At 47.1% G+C, this 16159-nt stretch overlaps 1 protein-coding gene across 2 annotated transcripts in view; it reads left to right on the top strand.

The window, feature by feature from the left end:
- VEGFD (vascular endothelial growth factor D) overlaps positions 1-16159 on the top strand; it is a 391659-nt gene that overhangs the window by 239691 nt on the left and 135809 nt on the right. For both annotated transcript variants that reach the window (XM_085622323.1, XM_085622322.1), the window contains exon 4: positions 2468-2613. In XM_085622323.1, the coding sequence (XP_085478449.1) occupies positions 2468-2613 (146 nt within the window). The remainder of the gene's footprint in view (positions 1-2467; positions 2614-16159) is intronic.

Here is a 16159-nt window from a genome sequence, read left to right as displayed (position 1 = left end):
TTTGCCCACTGTGTCACTCCAGACAGAGATTAGCCACATGTAAAACAGATTTGATTCTGTTTTAAGAAAAATTGTTAAAATTATACTCCTAAGCAAGGGCCATAAAAGCAGACCAGTTCAGCCTGAGTTACCAGTGAGATGCAGTTAGATCCTGTGGTACAGTGAGCAAGAGAGCGACACCCGAAAATCTTCTTTGAACTTAGGGCATAGTTTTGTAACACAAAGGTGATAGGCGCAACAATTGTAAAAATCTCAGCCACTGGCAAGCACTCTGGTTTATTCAAGACCATTGTTGTTTTGCCCAGAGCTGACTCAGCGGATCTCCGTGGATCCATTTCTGAGACACACAGAAAAGAGAGAGAGGGTTGATTCTGTGACTGATTTGTTTTTCGCCCCTGCTTTCAGCCCCACAGCGCCACTGAGTTTCTTTCAAGGGCCTAAGGCAGCTACAGCACTGCTTCTGAACTGTTCTTTACATAAAGTACAGAAAATCCGATTTTTATCTTGACGCCATTGCCATACTTGTCAAGTCTTCTAATTGTATACGTGTCACATTTGTATGTTTTGAGTGCGCCTATGTGTGACATTTTCCTCTCTTAGGTGTGAAATGGTGAGATCTCTAGTCCTGTTTTTATTGTAGGCTTAAGGGACACATCGTTTTGTGTTTATAATGCAAATATCGCAACATTCCATAATGCAATAGAAAAACGAAAGACTGGATCAATAATTCATGTCTGGCATAGGAAAAAAGGACAAGGCAGATGAAATCTCTGAAGTTGACCCATTTCCTATTTCAACCTACATTCTTCTTCATTGTGCTAGTGTACATCCTACCACAGCCATTTCTGCAAAACCCAGGATCACTACTTTTTTGCTATTTCCTGAATTTTGGACAAGTGATCCGGCATAGTAAGGCTTATTCCTTTTGTGAACACTTGTTTCTGATGGAGAGATTTGTTCTAGAATTTACATTGTCTAAACGTATAAAATCTAGATCCGTTATTCAGCAGAGTGTCTACTCTATTCTACTGCAGAGCTAGATATACCACAACTAAACACACTTTCATCTGAAGGGCCCACTGGCGTAACGACATTTGAGGGGGCCTCCCTGCAAGGCACGTGGAGGGGCCCCCTCCGGGCTCAATCAGGAGCTCTGCAGGAAGAGTGCTGTGCTGCGGGGGCCCCCTGGAGCTCGGGGCTCCTGCACCACGGGGGCTGCGGGGGCCTGTGTTACGCCCCTGGAAGGGCCTCATTTACAAAAATTTGATGAAGGGCAGTGCAGCACGTCACTTTGCTATGCTTCCCTACGTCAAAAGAAAAGGGCAGGAGTGTGCCGTAACTATGAGAAACTGTGCATTCCTGTCCTCTTCCACTGTGCTGGTGCACAAAAAATTGCTGCCTTGTGCCAACATAAGCCCCCTGGCACCATGGTGCAAGGTTGTCCGCAATGAAGGAATTATTGTTTTTGTGCAGGAAGGCACACCTTCCTGCACAAAAACAATCCATGGAGGCATTTTCCTCTTTCTATGCAGAATGCAGCTCACATAGAAAGAGCAGATCAACGTATTTCTACTTGTTATGCCACCCCAGGGTAGCCGCACGTTTTCTACTCTTTCCCAGATTCATGCTGTGTTGTAAATCTGGGAGTGTGTCAAATACCATCGGCGTTGAATGGGAGGACCCACCAAAACGCCTACTGCCCACCTCCCCAATGCAGTGTGAGGCAACACAGTTGACTTGTGCTGCGTTGCCCTACACCATATCTATGAGGCCATGAACAGCCCCAGAGGGTGGCATTGGCATGGCCTTGTAGATTTGGCTCTGCACTCTGCCCCACTGAAACGTCAAAAAAGTGACATTCCAGTGGCGCACGGGGCTTGTAAATGAGTTCCTTAGAATTTGGCAGACAGAGTACTCCACTACACACAGTGTGCCTGCTCTACTTTGAGTCAGGCAAGCAGCCATGTTTCTATCAGAGGAGCCTCGGCTGAATCTGCAGTTGGAAACAATTCATCTATCTGCAAAAGGTAGGCCACAGAGCAGTTGCTCATGGAAACTGTAAAATAATGCTGGAGCACTCCGATGCCCTTATTCTGATACCTTTTGCTTGAAATTACATTACTGGGTTAAACAACTGTTCTTCCTTTGGAACAAGCATGGCATGCCCCATGCAGATTGTAGCCATTGAAGAATATGGTTGTAAGTCTACAGCCAACAACATTATGCAGGTCTGAAATTATAATTGTGTCTCTCATCTTTAGTGCATGCCTTGATTTATGTTTGTTCTTGGTGATGCCAGGTTAGGGGAGCGATAGGAAAGGGTGTTGTAAAGGTGGTTGTTGGCGAACCAGCACACACTGACAACATCCAGAAGGAATAATGAGGCAAAACAACCAGATGGGACTGTTTAAATTTGTGGGCTTTTTTAGATAGAGCCACTGTTTTTAATTCATACTTTTCCTTTCAGGTTTTTGAGATTTCCGTTCCATTTATGCAAGCAGAACCTGTGATTGTAAAAATCGCCAACCATACGGCCTGTAAATGCTTGTCAAGTGCACGCCGTCCACCGTACTCCATCATCCGAAGATCAGTCCGATATCCAGGAGAAGATGGGTAAGGCAGCATGCCTTCTATCACAGGAAGCCATCAATATCCTCATTTTATGTGTCCTAATTATTATATATTCTCTGAAGTACAACTACACCAGAGAGTTTCATGTTTTTATTTGATTTATTTAAATCAATGTAACATTTAATGATTAGTGGTAAATTACTTTGCCGCGCTGCACGAACATTGTTTTTGCATTAAGTTTGCTGCAATTAACTGTCTTCATATATTTTTAATCTAACAAATGGTGGTATTTGTTCATGACAGCTGGTTTCATCATCATCATCAATTGATCTTTATTCCGTTAATAAAAACCATAAAAAAAACACACAGCATAAAACCATCAAGTCACATTATATCACAACAATTAAGTTATAAAAACAAATACATAAGAAAAAAATTTGTCCACTAAAATAGAGTAGCATAAAAACCATCAACAAATCGATGTTCCTTGCAGAGATTTGTGCAAAAAAAGAGAGATGGCCCCACACACACCGGGGACAGGGCACAGTAATAAGAACTTATCTCCCCGCAAGAGCTAGTCCGCACACTGTACACTTCAGGTTCACACCACAATCACCCATGAAGATCACTCTTAATCCAGTACTACAACAATATTGTTTGGGTGCAAAGATTTAATGTTATATTCTCGTTACAAACATTTACCGTATGTGTACACCTACAATTACAATAGTCACCACAATGAACATCTAGTTCAGAAAATTAACTGTTATAAAAATCCTAAAGCATTAAAAGAAGAGTTTTTCTTCACTGTACGGTGCAAAAAAAAGTAATACATTTAAAAACCCCCCAAAAAATCACAAAACCAGGGAGAAACACAACAAAGACTCATTTGTCTGTATCTACAAACTGATCCATTAGATCTGTGGTGGAAGGACCTTCATGCGATATCCAACTCCCAAATCCACCGTCCACACAGATTCATTTTTCCCAGTTATGTCGATGCATTTCAGTGGATAGGACTCATTGGTCCCCACCTCCCTCAGGACTAAAAACACGATTCTCTAACAAAAACCCAAACATGAACATTGTAAAAAAACACAATCATAAACATACTGTGATTCAAAAGTTCAACAATTACAGATCAAACAATATTCTGTGGCGATATACATACGTGTGCCAACATTCTATAATGAATAAATCATAATTGCATCCCCTTCTGAAGTGGCACCAGAAAACACACATTTTTATTCATCATCCCCATCATATTTTACATTAAAGCAGGCTCTTCCTCCGTATAGCCAAGGCACTTTGGGCCATGAATCACCCCATTCCAATTACTTGTACTCTATTCCATCCATTGCCTAGCCCATAATCTTATCACCCGCAGACACATACATCCACTCGTAGTCAGCGTACTCACCTCCAATAAATAATGCCCAGATGATACCGGCTAAGACCCCTCAGAGATAATCAAGAGCCCGCCTTGTCTTTTCTTTTAAAGAAAAATTCGAAGATAAAGGGGGAACACACTCTCAATAATCAAGCAAACTAGAGGAGGGACAATTCAATTAAATCATACCCAACACCCTACCTCAAATGTCTCTTGTAACGTTTCCTATACATAGAGACTCCAGCTCATCCTCAGATATCTCTTCCAACCCGTACTGGAGATAGAGACTCCAGCTCATCCTCAGATATCTCTTCCAACCCGTACTGGAGATAGAGACTCCAGCTCATCCTCAGATATATCTTCCAACCCGTACTGGAGATAGAGACTCCAGCTCATCCTCAGATATCTCTTCCAACCCGTACTGGAGATAGAGACTCCAGCTCATCCTCAGATATCTCTTCCAACCCGTACTGGAGAAAGAGACTCCAGCTCATCCTCAGATATCTCTTCCAACCCGTACTGGAGATAGAGACTCCAGCTCATCCTCAGATATCTCTTCCAACCCGTACTGGAGATAGAGACTCCAGCTCATCCTCAGATATCTCTTCCAACCCGTACTGGAGATAGAGACTCCAGCTCATCCTCAGATATCTCTTCCAACCCGTACTGGAGATAGAGACTCCAGCTCATCCTCAGATATCTCTTCCAACCCGTACTGGAGATAGAGACTCCAGCTCATCCTCAGATATCTCTTCCAACCCGTACTGGAGAAAGAGACTCCAGCTCATCCTCAGATATCTCTTCCAACCCGTACTGGAGATAGAGACTCCAGCTCATCCTCAGATATCTCTTCCAACCCGTACTGGAGATAGAGACTCCAGCTCATCCTCAGATATCTCTTCCAACCCGTACTGGAGATAGAGACTCCAGCTCGTGCTCAGATATCTCTTCCAACCCGTACTGGAGATAGAGACTCCAGCTCATCCTCAGATATCTCTTCCAACCCGTACTGGAGAAAGAGACTCCAGCTCATCCTCAGATATCTCTTCCAACCCGTACTGGAGATAGAGACTCCAGCTCATCCTCAGATATCTCTTCCAACCCGTACTGGAGATAGAGACTCCAGCTCATCCTCAGATATCTCTTCCAACCCGTACTGGAGATAGAGACTCCAGCTCATCCTCAGATATCTCTTCCAACCCGTACTGGAGATAGAGACTCCAGCTCATCCTCAGATATCTCTTCCAACCCGTACTGGAGATAGAGACTCCAGCTCATCCTCAGATATCTCTTCCAACCCGTACTGGAGAAAGAGACTCCAGCTCATCCTCAGATATCTCTTCCAACCCGTACTGGAGATAGAGACTCCAGCTCATCCTCAGATATCTCTTCCAACCCGTACTGGAGAAAGAGACTCCAGCTCATCCTCAGATATCTCTTCCAACCCGTACTGGAGATAGAGACTCCAGCTCATCCTCAGATATCTCTTCCAACCCGTACTGGAGATAGAGACTCCAGCTCATCCTCAGATATCTCTTCCAACCCGTACTGGAGATAGAGACTCCAGCTCATCCTCAGATATCTCTTCCAACCCGTACTGGAGATAGAGACTCCAGCTCGTGCTCAGATATCTCTTCCAACCCGTACTGGAGATAGAGACTCCAGCTCGTGCTCAGATATCTCTTCCAACCCGTACTGGAGATAGAGACTCCAGCTCGTACTCACCTTATTACGTATGAAATATTTACTTCATTAGATCTCCAACCTAACGCCCCATAAGCCAATGGCTCCCAGCAGGCTCTTTGCCCTCGTCGTGAATGAGCAAACTAAACGTCGAAAAAGAATAAATCTTATTGGTTGCTAACGGTCTCCTCTCAACCCTCTTAATTAAACGTGTGACAAACTCGTTTTCACCTTTCTAGGGAATGGGCAGTTCAACGTTCGTCTACTATCGTTTGAATAGAAAATAGATTGTGGGGCCCAGAATCCTTTTTCAGGTCTCAGCGCGGCTCGTACGTTTTTAATTACACCGTACTCTATAGAGTCCTCACTTGCCTATGGATAAGGAAAAAAACGAATTTACAGAAATAACACCATAAAGTGGCTTGTACATTGATAAAAAAAAACAAATATGAAATCAAAAACACATCAAAAGCTAAAACGACTCGGATAAATAAATAAACCATTAAAACATTACATCCCCACCGTATTCCTCAGCCAACAACAGACATAAACTCTAACATTTGTTGTGCAAACGTATTCAGTTTGCATTAGCTTCACATGACGTAAGGATTGAGTCAAACAAAAAAATAAACTAAAAACGATATATCCTCTGCAACATAAATGACATAGACACCGTCAGCAAATCAATAAACCTTGCAGAGATTTGACCATAAAGTGACTTGTGCAAAAATAAACAAAGAAACAAATCTAACATCAAAACCAGATCATAAATTGAAACAGCTCGAATACATACAACCTCATTAAAAGCATTACTACCCCACCATGTTCCTCAATCTTACAGTAGCCGAGATAAACCAGTACATAGACCATTGTGCAAATATGTTCGGTTTGCAACAGCTGTCTACCCAGTGGGATTAAGAACAATGTTCTTGGTACAACGTACAATTTACAAAAAAATAAAACAAAATACGTAAATTGAGGTGTGTGAGAATCACAAGGACATAATTCGAGGGCTGAGTCACAAAGGGCATCACGTGGGTAAGAGACCAAGGGCCTTATTATACAGAGTGCAACAGGTGTTTGTGCCCACTTTGTATGCCCTCCAGGGCACTCTGGTATTGCAGAAGGGGGCGCAGACGCTTGTGCGTCTCTTTCTGTAATAGCCAAAGGCGCTGTCGCACATAAAGCGCCAGCACTATCTGCAGGGGGTTCCCTTATTTGCTTGGGAGCGTGCCCCATGCAAATGAGGGAATCTCTGACTGCTCCCGGGTTGTATTACCGACGTGGTCGTAGAGGCAAAAAAAGCCCTGATGGCAGTCCTCTGTGGGGGGAAAGGGGGTCCCAATGAACCCCCCAGACATCCCCTTGCAGGTGGGTGCAGCCACTGACTGCACCCGCCTGCAAGGGGATCTCTAGTCCCCTTTGAAAGAGCAGGGGGATGCTACCTGTACAGCGTAAACACAGAGCGGCTGTAAGGCAGCGCTCTGTATTTCACGTGAACGTGCTGCCCCCAGGGCAGCATAAGTTCACGGCTGCCCTTGCCCTGGGGGCAGCGCATTCACCATAATGCGGCACAATGAAGGCAAGTTTGCAATTTGCATAATGTAGGCCCAGCAAGTGAGCCAGGGCTTTAAGTGGGCTGTCCGGGTCTGAGCACCGGCAGTTTTTTTTTGGGGCCTTCGAAACGGGTCTCTATCGGGCTCTATTTTCGTGGCTACTAAAGGTAGTCCGTTCTTTATTTTTTTTTTTTTTCGGACCCGTTTTGAGGGCCCGAAAATAAACTGCCGGTGCTCAGACTCTGCCCACTGTTGCTGCACTCATGGGCGTAGGAAGTGTGGGGGACGCGGGGGATATATCCCCCCCAGATTTTGGAGTGGGGGGGACACGGGGAAAAGGGTGGGGGGGACGAGGGGACAAAGGAATTTCCCCTCTCCCTTCTGTTATCGCAGGGCCATTAGCACGCGAAAGCGCTACCTAATGGCCCTGCACTTGACCTGCCTGGAGTCAGAGGCCACCCGCCCTCTGCCTTTTGTCATGCTGCAGGAAGGCTCAGCCGTTCTGGGAAGGGCAGAGAACGGAGAAAAAATAAACGCTGTCTCTTTTCCTTCATGGCAAGGACCGTGTCCACTACTCCTGACCTGCCTCTGGCGGCTGCCCTCCTCTCTTTATTCCTCCATCTCTTTCTGTCTCTGTCTCGCTCCTGCTTACGTGCTGATTTCAAGAGGCAGCTCTTAAGGTACTCTCTCTTGCCTCTCCTTTTCTTTATTTTTTCCCCTGTGAAATTGATCCAAAAAAGGCTGAACACTTTGGCTGTAAATGTCTTCATTTTCTGACCGTTTTCGATTGAAAAGAAAAACCTCGGAATGGAGAGAAAAAATAGTTAAATACCTAAATAAAGCAATACAGAGTGGACAGCAGACAGGCCAGACTGTTATTTACACCCACACACATTAGCGCCACTTTACAGAGTTTGCCAGTGAAAGCGCTAGTTTCTTTTTATCTTCTTTCTTTGAACAACATTGTTTTCCCAGGGTGGGTAAGTGCGCCATTCCTAAAGAGACTGCAATACCTGGTTGATGGGTTGAGTGGAAACGTTTAATATGATCGTTTCCAACTTTTTAATTATTTTAGCTTATAAAATGCGGCTCTGTGTTTGGGGATGTGGTCTTTTTTAAACCAAACTGCATACATTTTGAAAGGATATAAGCAATGGACATTGAAAGGGGTCCCTTCCTGGTCCAGTAGCCATGTCTTGAACTTTTCAGGCAAAATCACTTACTGATTTCTGAATAATGAGTTTAAAACCGTCAATGTAACCATGTTTTTTTCTGATTACAGTTCGCATGCTTTGCTTATTCATGCATTCCCTATGAGTGTTTGCTTTTTCCAGGGTGTTATTCCTTTTTTTCAGGCAGCATTTTACTGTTGCTTAGTGCATAATTTGAATTCAGTCGCAGCACAATTGAGTTGTGCTGAAGGCAGTGCGAGTTTCTCTCAGTGGGGCAGTATGGTGTTCAGTGTGGGAGAGAATGTGGCACTCTGGCCAGAGCTGCTGAATTTGGAACTGGAGAACCATGTTCAGACCTTCATGACCAGTTCACCATACCACACTCCTGACAGAGCTTATTCCGATGCTACACCTTAGAAGGCCCGATAGACCTTAGAAGCCCAGGTGTCTTAGCACCCGCAGGTGGACCTGTCCACCACAATCCATACTGCAGTTCAATTCCAGTCTTACGGGCAGGCATATGAAGAAGCACATCCTAGATCGACAGTGAATCTGTCACTGAGGTCACAAGACCCTTGAGGCCAGTCCACCTCACCCATTGGTACCTCCATTGGCCTTTTTCCAGCACTAGCAGTGCAACTTGCCAGGGGTTGGCAATGTAGGATTTGCATGCACACCAAACTTAGGGGGTGATTATAATCGCTGTGGGACCACCACGTCACCCCGTCGGTGGCGGTCCCACCGCCATTGGTGACTGCGTCACTGCCCGCCATATTACAATGGCGGGTGGTTACCTGGCGGTCGGACAGACCAACCACCACGCACCCGACGGGCTTCTTGAGCCCGCCGGTGTGGTGGAGGGGCTCGTGGTTCCTACAATGCTGGTGGTGCCTACCATGCACTGCAGCAGGGATTACGATGTCCCTTAGCCGCCAGCTTATCAATGGCGGTTCACCTGCCATGGAAATGCTGGCGAAAGGGACATTGGGGGCCCGTAGCAGGCCCCTTTACCCCTGGCCCTCAGACATGGGTCCTGGGGGGCATCTATGATGCCCCACAACATATCACTGAACCATGTGGCAGGCACCGATATATTTAACATGTTCCTTTTTTTTTTACTTTGCGGCGGATGATGCAGCCAGCAGCACCTGCTGCAATGTAAAAGATAGGCACTGCGAACACCGTAGTGGCAGTCGCATTGTAATGCCTATCGTGGGGCCTCCACCTTGAAGGCCAGTGGTCCCATTCCCCGATTCGATGGCGGTGGTACTGAAGTCCATTTGGACTGAGCTGAAAAAGGATAAGATTCATAAACTGTAATTTTACAAAAATTAATGTCACATCTAGCATGAATTGAATTTAACAAAAGAAAATTGTGTGTGTCCTCCTACTAAAATATTGACAGGAGTTAAAGTATATAATTATGGACTACAGCCATGTGACAGATAAAGGTCACAGTTAAGAAATCCTCAATTTATGTCATCTGGCCGTGTGTGAAAGAAAATGGAAAAATCTTCATGCCTATGGATAAAACTCAATGGTCCTCCATTTGAAACATTTGACCCAAAGCTGTATGTAAAGAGTTGGCTTGCAAAAGGTAGAAGGTCTGCTGAAGAAAATTGTTGTGAGAAACCCCAGCAAAACAAACACACTGAATATCTTTGAGGGTTTTGGGGAATCTTGCAATAGATTTCTAAGTAATATAAATATTCTTTACATGTTTTTTAAAGTGTTTGGTATTTTTATGGGTTATACTTAATAAATATACCTTTTTGCCTATTTTATTATCCTTTGCTGGATGCGACTTCATGATTTTCTTAAGCACACAGTGCTAGTTATTTTGATTTAGACCACGCCCCTACTCGGATAGGCCACGCCCCTTCAAGACATTAACCACGCCTCTTTTAGAGCACCCCCAGTTTTTTTTCCCACTTAAAGCACTGAAGTGAGCTATATTAAACCTGAACCTTGTTGCATTTGTTGCTGTTGATTTAAACAGGGCAACAATCTGCATATCTTCTCCTACCCCACCTCCACTTGCCTGTCTCTTTCATCTATTTCATGTTCTGTTTTTTTACTCTGTTTGAACTGGTTTGCACCCCCCCCCCCCGGCCACCCCCCCACATAGGACGTTTCACACTGCCTCTATTTTCTTCTTGTTTAGCTTAATTTTAATTTTCTTTCATCTGTCATTCATTCCATCTGTCATGTTTTGGTCTGGGAGCGAACGGTTTTATTTGCTGATTGCCAGAGTTTATGTTAACGCAGCACTCACAATTTAACATAGAAATATAATCCCCACAAATTTAGGATAATCCCCCTTGAGCCAGTAGCTTGTTTAAGCAAGCCTTGTTCACTCACTGAATCTCTGGGTTGTCCATCACCTTCAGGTATCAGCACACACCTTTTGCATACTTATACATTGTGCATTCACTTTATCCATAGGTGATGGTTAAACAATTATTAAATCTCTGCCATCTCCTTCCAGTCGCACAATCACACATACAGACATTAATCTCACAAATTGCTCACTGGAAAACTAAACTGGTGTTCCTTCTTTGCAAGAGGCAAATTATAGATTCTCTTATCAATGTTTGCCTCTGCTCCTTACAAGCCCATCAGCAGGAACAGGAGGACGCAAAGTACCCTTAATGTTCAAATGAGTTATCTTGGGACTGTCTACTTTGTGAGCATCTACCAGCCCTCAATGAATATGCGGGTCTTCCGTCTCTTGCAGTTTACCATCTGTCAATACCCCACAGGCTCTGGTGTGTATGTAAATGAATTTCACACTTATGCACTGAGGCATGTGTATGTGGTTTCCCTGCTTACTGAGGGTAAGACAAGGCTCCTGAAAATACACTTACTTCCCCCAAATATTTGATACCTGCATTTAAAATATTAAATCATCCTATACTTGAAAGTTTGGAGTCCCATCCTAAGCTTCTCGGAGTTATAAGGGAAGTATAGACATTGTTAGACCTGTCAGCCCTTTGGGTGGTCCCTCCTCATAATTATTTATTTTGTCCCACTTTTGCCTCAAGCCCTGTTAGTATTTTTCCTTTTTGGGAACCACCAGACTTTTTCGTATTGATGCAGATTCAGGGAGCCATTTTAGCTACCCCTGGAACTTCTGTCTGAGGGCCTGGAGCACAAAATGGTGGCCACCTGTGACATCACCAGCACCCACTGGAACCTACTAGCACCTTCCAGAACATTCCGGAACCCTGTGACAGTTGGAGGCGGTTTAGAATGTTGGGAAGCTAAGACAGAGAGTTGGCAGTTGGAGCTGGCAGTTGGCACCTGACTGGTGAAGAGAGAGCAGCAGAAACCTGAAGGAGTGAGGCAGCAGGGGTGGAAACTTGTGCCTGGAGTGGGGTCCATAAACCCACCCTTGATACTAGTCCCTACTGACTGAGCCCAGCCTGGAGCCCTGTGTGGGACAAAGCAAGAAAAACCATCTTAAGGACCTGGACAGCAGGAACAGGCCTTAGAAGTAAAGAAAAGCAAGAATCTGACCTGTTTATTGGGTTCCCTGGAATCCGACGTCGAGAAGCCTGAGACTTGGAGCCCGAGGTGGAGAAGCGGCGCTGACTGGAAAGCAGACGTCGTACCCGGAGCCGCCAGAGGTCGAGAGAGGGTGCCGACGGAGGTCGTGGAGAGTACCAGAGGTCGAGGAGGAAGACACCTGAGGTCAAGTGAGCGGCGTCGACGGGGGAGTGAAGTCCGCCCTCCGTTGTCGCCGGAGACCGAGGTGAAGCGTGCCGGAGGTCGGGAGTGGAGGTCGCACTCCGGAGTCGCCGGAACCTGAGGAGAGGAGCACCGGAGGTCGGGAGTGAGGATCGCACTCCGGAGCCGCCGGAAGTCGACATCGAGCCAAGGCCGGCCGACGTCATCGAACCTGAGGTCGCCATCGGACCGGAGCCGCCCGAAGTCGACATCGAGTCAAGACTGCCCGACGCCATCGAATCGGAGGTCGAGATCGAGCCGAGGCCGCCGACATCGAACCGGAACCGCCTACCGGCGTCGTCAAGAACTGACATTGTGCCGAGGCCACCGACATCGAACCGGAACCGCCTCACGGCGTCGACACGACTCCAGCGGCGTCGGAGCTTTAGAAAAAGGGCAGTAAGTGGAATAGAGGGCGCCAAAGGCCCTGTGGAATCCTAAGAGACTACTCTAGGGGTTAGAGAGGTGCTGGAACCAGCTGGACTGTGCCAGGGGTGAGCTGAGACTAATTCAGAGGGGTTGTGTAGAGTGAGAGAGCCAGGTCTCTTGTATTCCCCCCTTGATCTACCTCAGTTTAGGCCTCAGCCTTGTTCAAGCCAGGGAATAGACACCCTCAAGCCTTCCACATCACCACAAGCTGTGCCTGGGCCAAATCAGCCCATAGTAATCTCAAATGTGATCTGATTCTATAAGTGTCACTGTCAGCTTTTAATTATTTATTGAGGGCACTGTATTTATTGTATTTAACCTATTTATTGCTTCACTGTATTTATTGTTCCACAGTATTTATTGTCGCACAATATTTATTGGTTTGCAGTATTTATTGCCTCAGAATATTTAATTGCCTGTATGTTTTGCACTTATATTTATGCCTTCCTTATTTATGATCACCCCTATTTATTGAATCATTAAGACAGTATTTATTTGACCTGCACTATTTAAAAAGCTTTGTATATTGTGATTGTGTATTATTTATCTTATCAGCAACTAAGAGAAAAAGAAGATAAAGAAAGATATTTTCATAATTTTTACGGTGTAGAGTCGTTTTTGGAACGGATGCACGCATGGTTATTGTATGGGTATGTCGTATGCTTAGCACGGTGCCTGATTCCTGACCACTCGAGCCAAGCTACCACTGTATGTCCTGGAAAGACCCCGTTACCACCAACCTCTTCCGGTGTGGGAGTGGAGTATTTCCAACATTAATTGGTGTTCAGCGGTGGGATAGAGCTGTGCCTACGTATACTCAACAATAACTGTGGGTAGTCCATAGGCCTACACTGGGAGTTTTCTCAAAGCGGCCTTCCTAATTGTGAGCTTTTGTTTTTCCAAATTTACTCTGGTGGTGGGAGGAGGTATTATATAAGGTACCCCCCTGCATAGTTACTGCAAATAACTGTCCTCTGACCTGAGTGGGCAAGATGGAGTTTGTACTGGAGAATTTAGAAACGTACACTGTGGCCCAACTCAGGGAGTTTTGTCAGCGGGAGGGGGTGTATTGTCCCCCAGGAGCAAAGAAGGGTGCACTCCAAACCAGCTTAAGGGCTTGGGGGGAGGCACGCCGAGAAAGCAAGGCTGAGGAGGAGGACAGGGATAGAGAGCCTGACAGTGAGGGAGCTGGTTTGTACCAACCTGAGGTGGGGAACCTGTTAGCGGGGCCCAGGACACTTTCCAGGAAGGGCAGCAGTGCGTCTAGCGGTGGCTTGTCTGAAGTGGAGTTAACAGACCGGAGGGAGAAAAGACAGCTCACATGGGACTTAGCAAGGCTGGAGAAAGAAAAGGAGGAACAGAGGATGGCTCATGAGATAAGGCTGAAAGAGATAGATCTTCAGATCCTGAGAATCGGGGCACACCCTGTACCTAACGGTGGCAGCAAAGAACGAGAGTACACCAGGGAACCCAAACCCTACCTGCCAAAGGACATAGTAGCTAGCTATGGAGTGGGCGACGATATTGCCAAGTGGCTAGCGGCCTATGAGGTCTCGTTAAGGGCCCATGGGGTTCCAGAGAAGTACTGGGGAGCGGGATTGTACAAGTACATGCCTCCAGCTGGTAGGGATGCATTATTGGCCCTCGAGGAGGAGGAGCAGACCCACTACCCCACCATGAAGCTGGCGCTCATAAGAAAGTTTGGACTAACACCTGAAAAGTACAGACAGAAGTTCAGGGGTAGTCACAAACTGGGCACACAGAATTGGGTGGACTTCCTGGACTATGCAAAGAAGGCACTAGAGGGTTGGATTCAGGGCAGTGAAGTGAGGAACTACGAGGGGTTGTTTGATCTAGTACTGAAGGAACACCTGCTCGAGAAATGTTTCCCTGAACTGCGTCAACACCTGGTGGATAGCAAGCTGACCAGTCCCCGGAAGCTTGCTGAGGAGGCGGACATTTGGGCTAGTACCCGGGTGTCCACAAGGGGGACTGGAGGGGATACTCAAAAGGCCGGACAGGGCGCCCCCCAGAAGAAAGAGGGAGGGGAAAAGAAAAAGGAGTTCTCCAAAGGCCCCCAAAATAACTTCCAAGGGAAGGGAACAGGATTCACCCCTAGGGCTAACCCACCCAGAAACCCTAATCCTGGCCAGAGTCAGCAGCCAAGGGTTGTCCATTGCTACGAGTGCGGTGGCGTTGGACACTATAAAGGAGATCCGAAGTGCCTGAAACGACCACCCCCTCCCATTGGAGGAAAGACCCCCGGAGTAGCTAGTGTAGTGCTCGGGGAGGAGATGCCCTTAACTAAGGGAAGGGAGTGGGCGGGTGTCACTTTAGTGTCCCTGGGAGAACGGGAGATGGTTCCTAAGATCCAGGTGCCCGCCAATACTGTAAAGTATGGGCAGTGGGTCACCATCAACGGCCAAAGAGGGGAGGCTCTGAGAGACACAGGAGCCAGTATGACTATGGTACGTAGCCAACTGGTGTCTCCAGAGCAGGTAATTCCCGATGTACTCCACCCAGCCGCGATGGCTGACGGCAGAACAGGCCACTATCCAGTGGCCGAGGTTCCCTTTGAATGGGGGGGGGGTTGCAGGTTCACTTCGAGTTGCTGTAAGCCCTGCCGTGCCAGTCGATTGTCTGCTGGGGAATGACGTGGAGCACAACGCTTGGAAGGAGGTGGAATACCGGACTCACACTGAGATGCTGGGTACACCTGATTGGGCCTGTGTGAGCACAAGGTCCGCGACTACCCGGAGAGGGAGTTCGTTTCGGCTGGAGCCTGGAACAAAGGCCCAGCCAGCTGCCAATCAAGGGAAGAACCGAGGACAGGAGGAGCCTGCCTCGGCGTCCACACTCCGTAGGACGGATAGGCCACCGGAGGTGGTGGACCAGGAGTCTGCGGTGGGGGACGTTACCAAACTGGGGGACCTACCCATCCCGGCCGAGTGGCACGTGGAGGGAGGCCCGTCCAGGGAGGAATTCTGCCAGGGCCAGAGGGAGTGCCCTACCCTTGAGGGGCTGAGGCGACAGGCCCAAGCCCAGGCAGCAGGGAACGTTGAAGGGAACTACAGTGTTTACTGGGAGGATGGCCTCCTCTACAGTGAACCCAAGGCACCCCTACACGGATCGTCACGAGCCTTGGTAGTCCCTCAACGTTATCGAGCCTTCCTTCTGGAGTTGGCTCACGAGATCCCATTGGCAGGACACCTGGGGCAAGACAAGACCTTCGCCCGTCTTATCCCACACTTTTATTGGCCTCAAATGAAAGTGTCGTCCGATACCTACTGCCGGACATGTGTGTCTCGCCAAGCCAGTGGGAAAACAGGGGTGAAGCTGAAAGCTCCCCTGGAACCACTTCCTGTCGTTAGCACCTCCTTTGAAAGGGTGGGCATCGACATTGTGGGTCCGTTAGATCCGCCAACGTCAGCTGGTCACAGGTTTATCCTGGTTCTGGTGGATCATGCCACACGGTACCCAGAGGCAATACCTCTGAGGACCATAACAGCACCTGTTGTGGCTAGGGCCCTGATGGGAATCTTTACCCGAGTGGGTTTTCCCAAGGAAGTTGTGTCCGACAGGGGGACCAACTTCATGTCAGCGTACATGCGGGCGATGTGGAAGGAGTG

This window comes from Triturus cristatus, chromosome 8 (assembly GCF_964204655.1).
Source record: "Triturus cristatus chromosome 8, aTriCri1.1, whole genome shotgun sequence".
Lineage (NCBI taxonomy): Eukaryota > Metazoa > Chordata > Amphibia > Caudata > Salamandridae > Triturus > Triturus cristatus.
The sequence above is the reverse complement of the archived record's forward strand: the minus strand, read 5'-3'. Positions and strand labels throughout refer to the sequence as shown.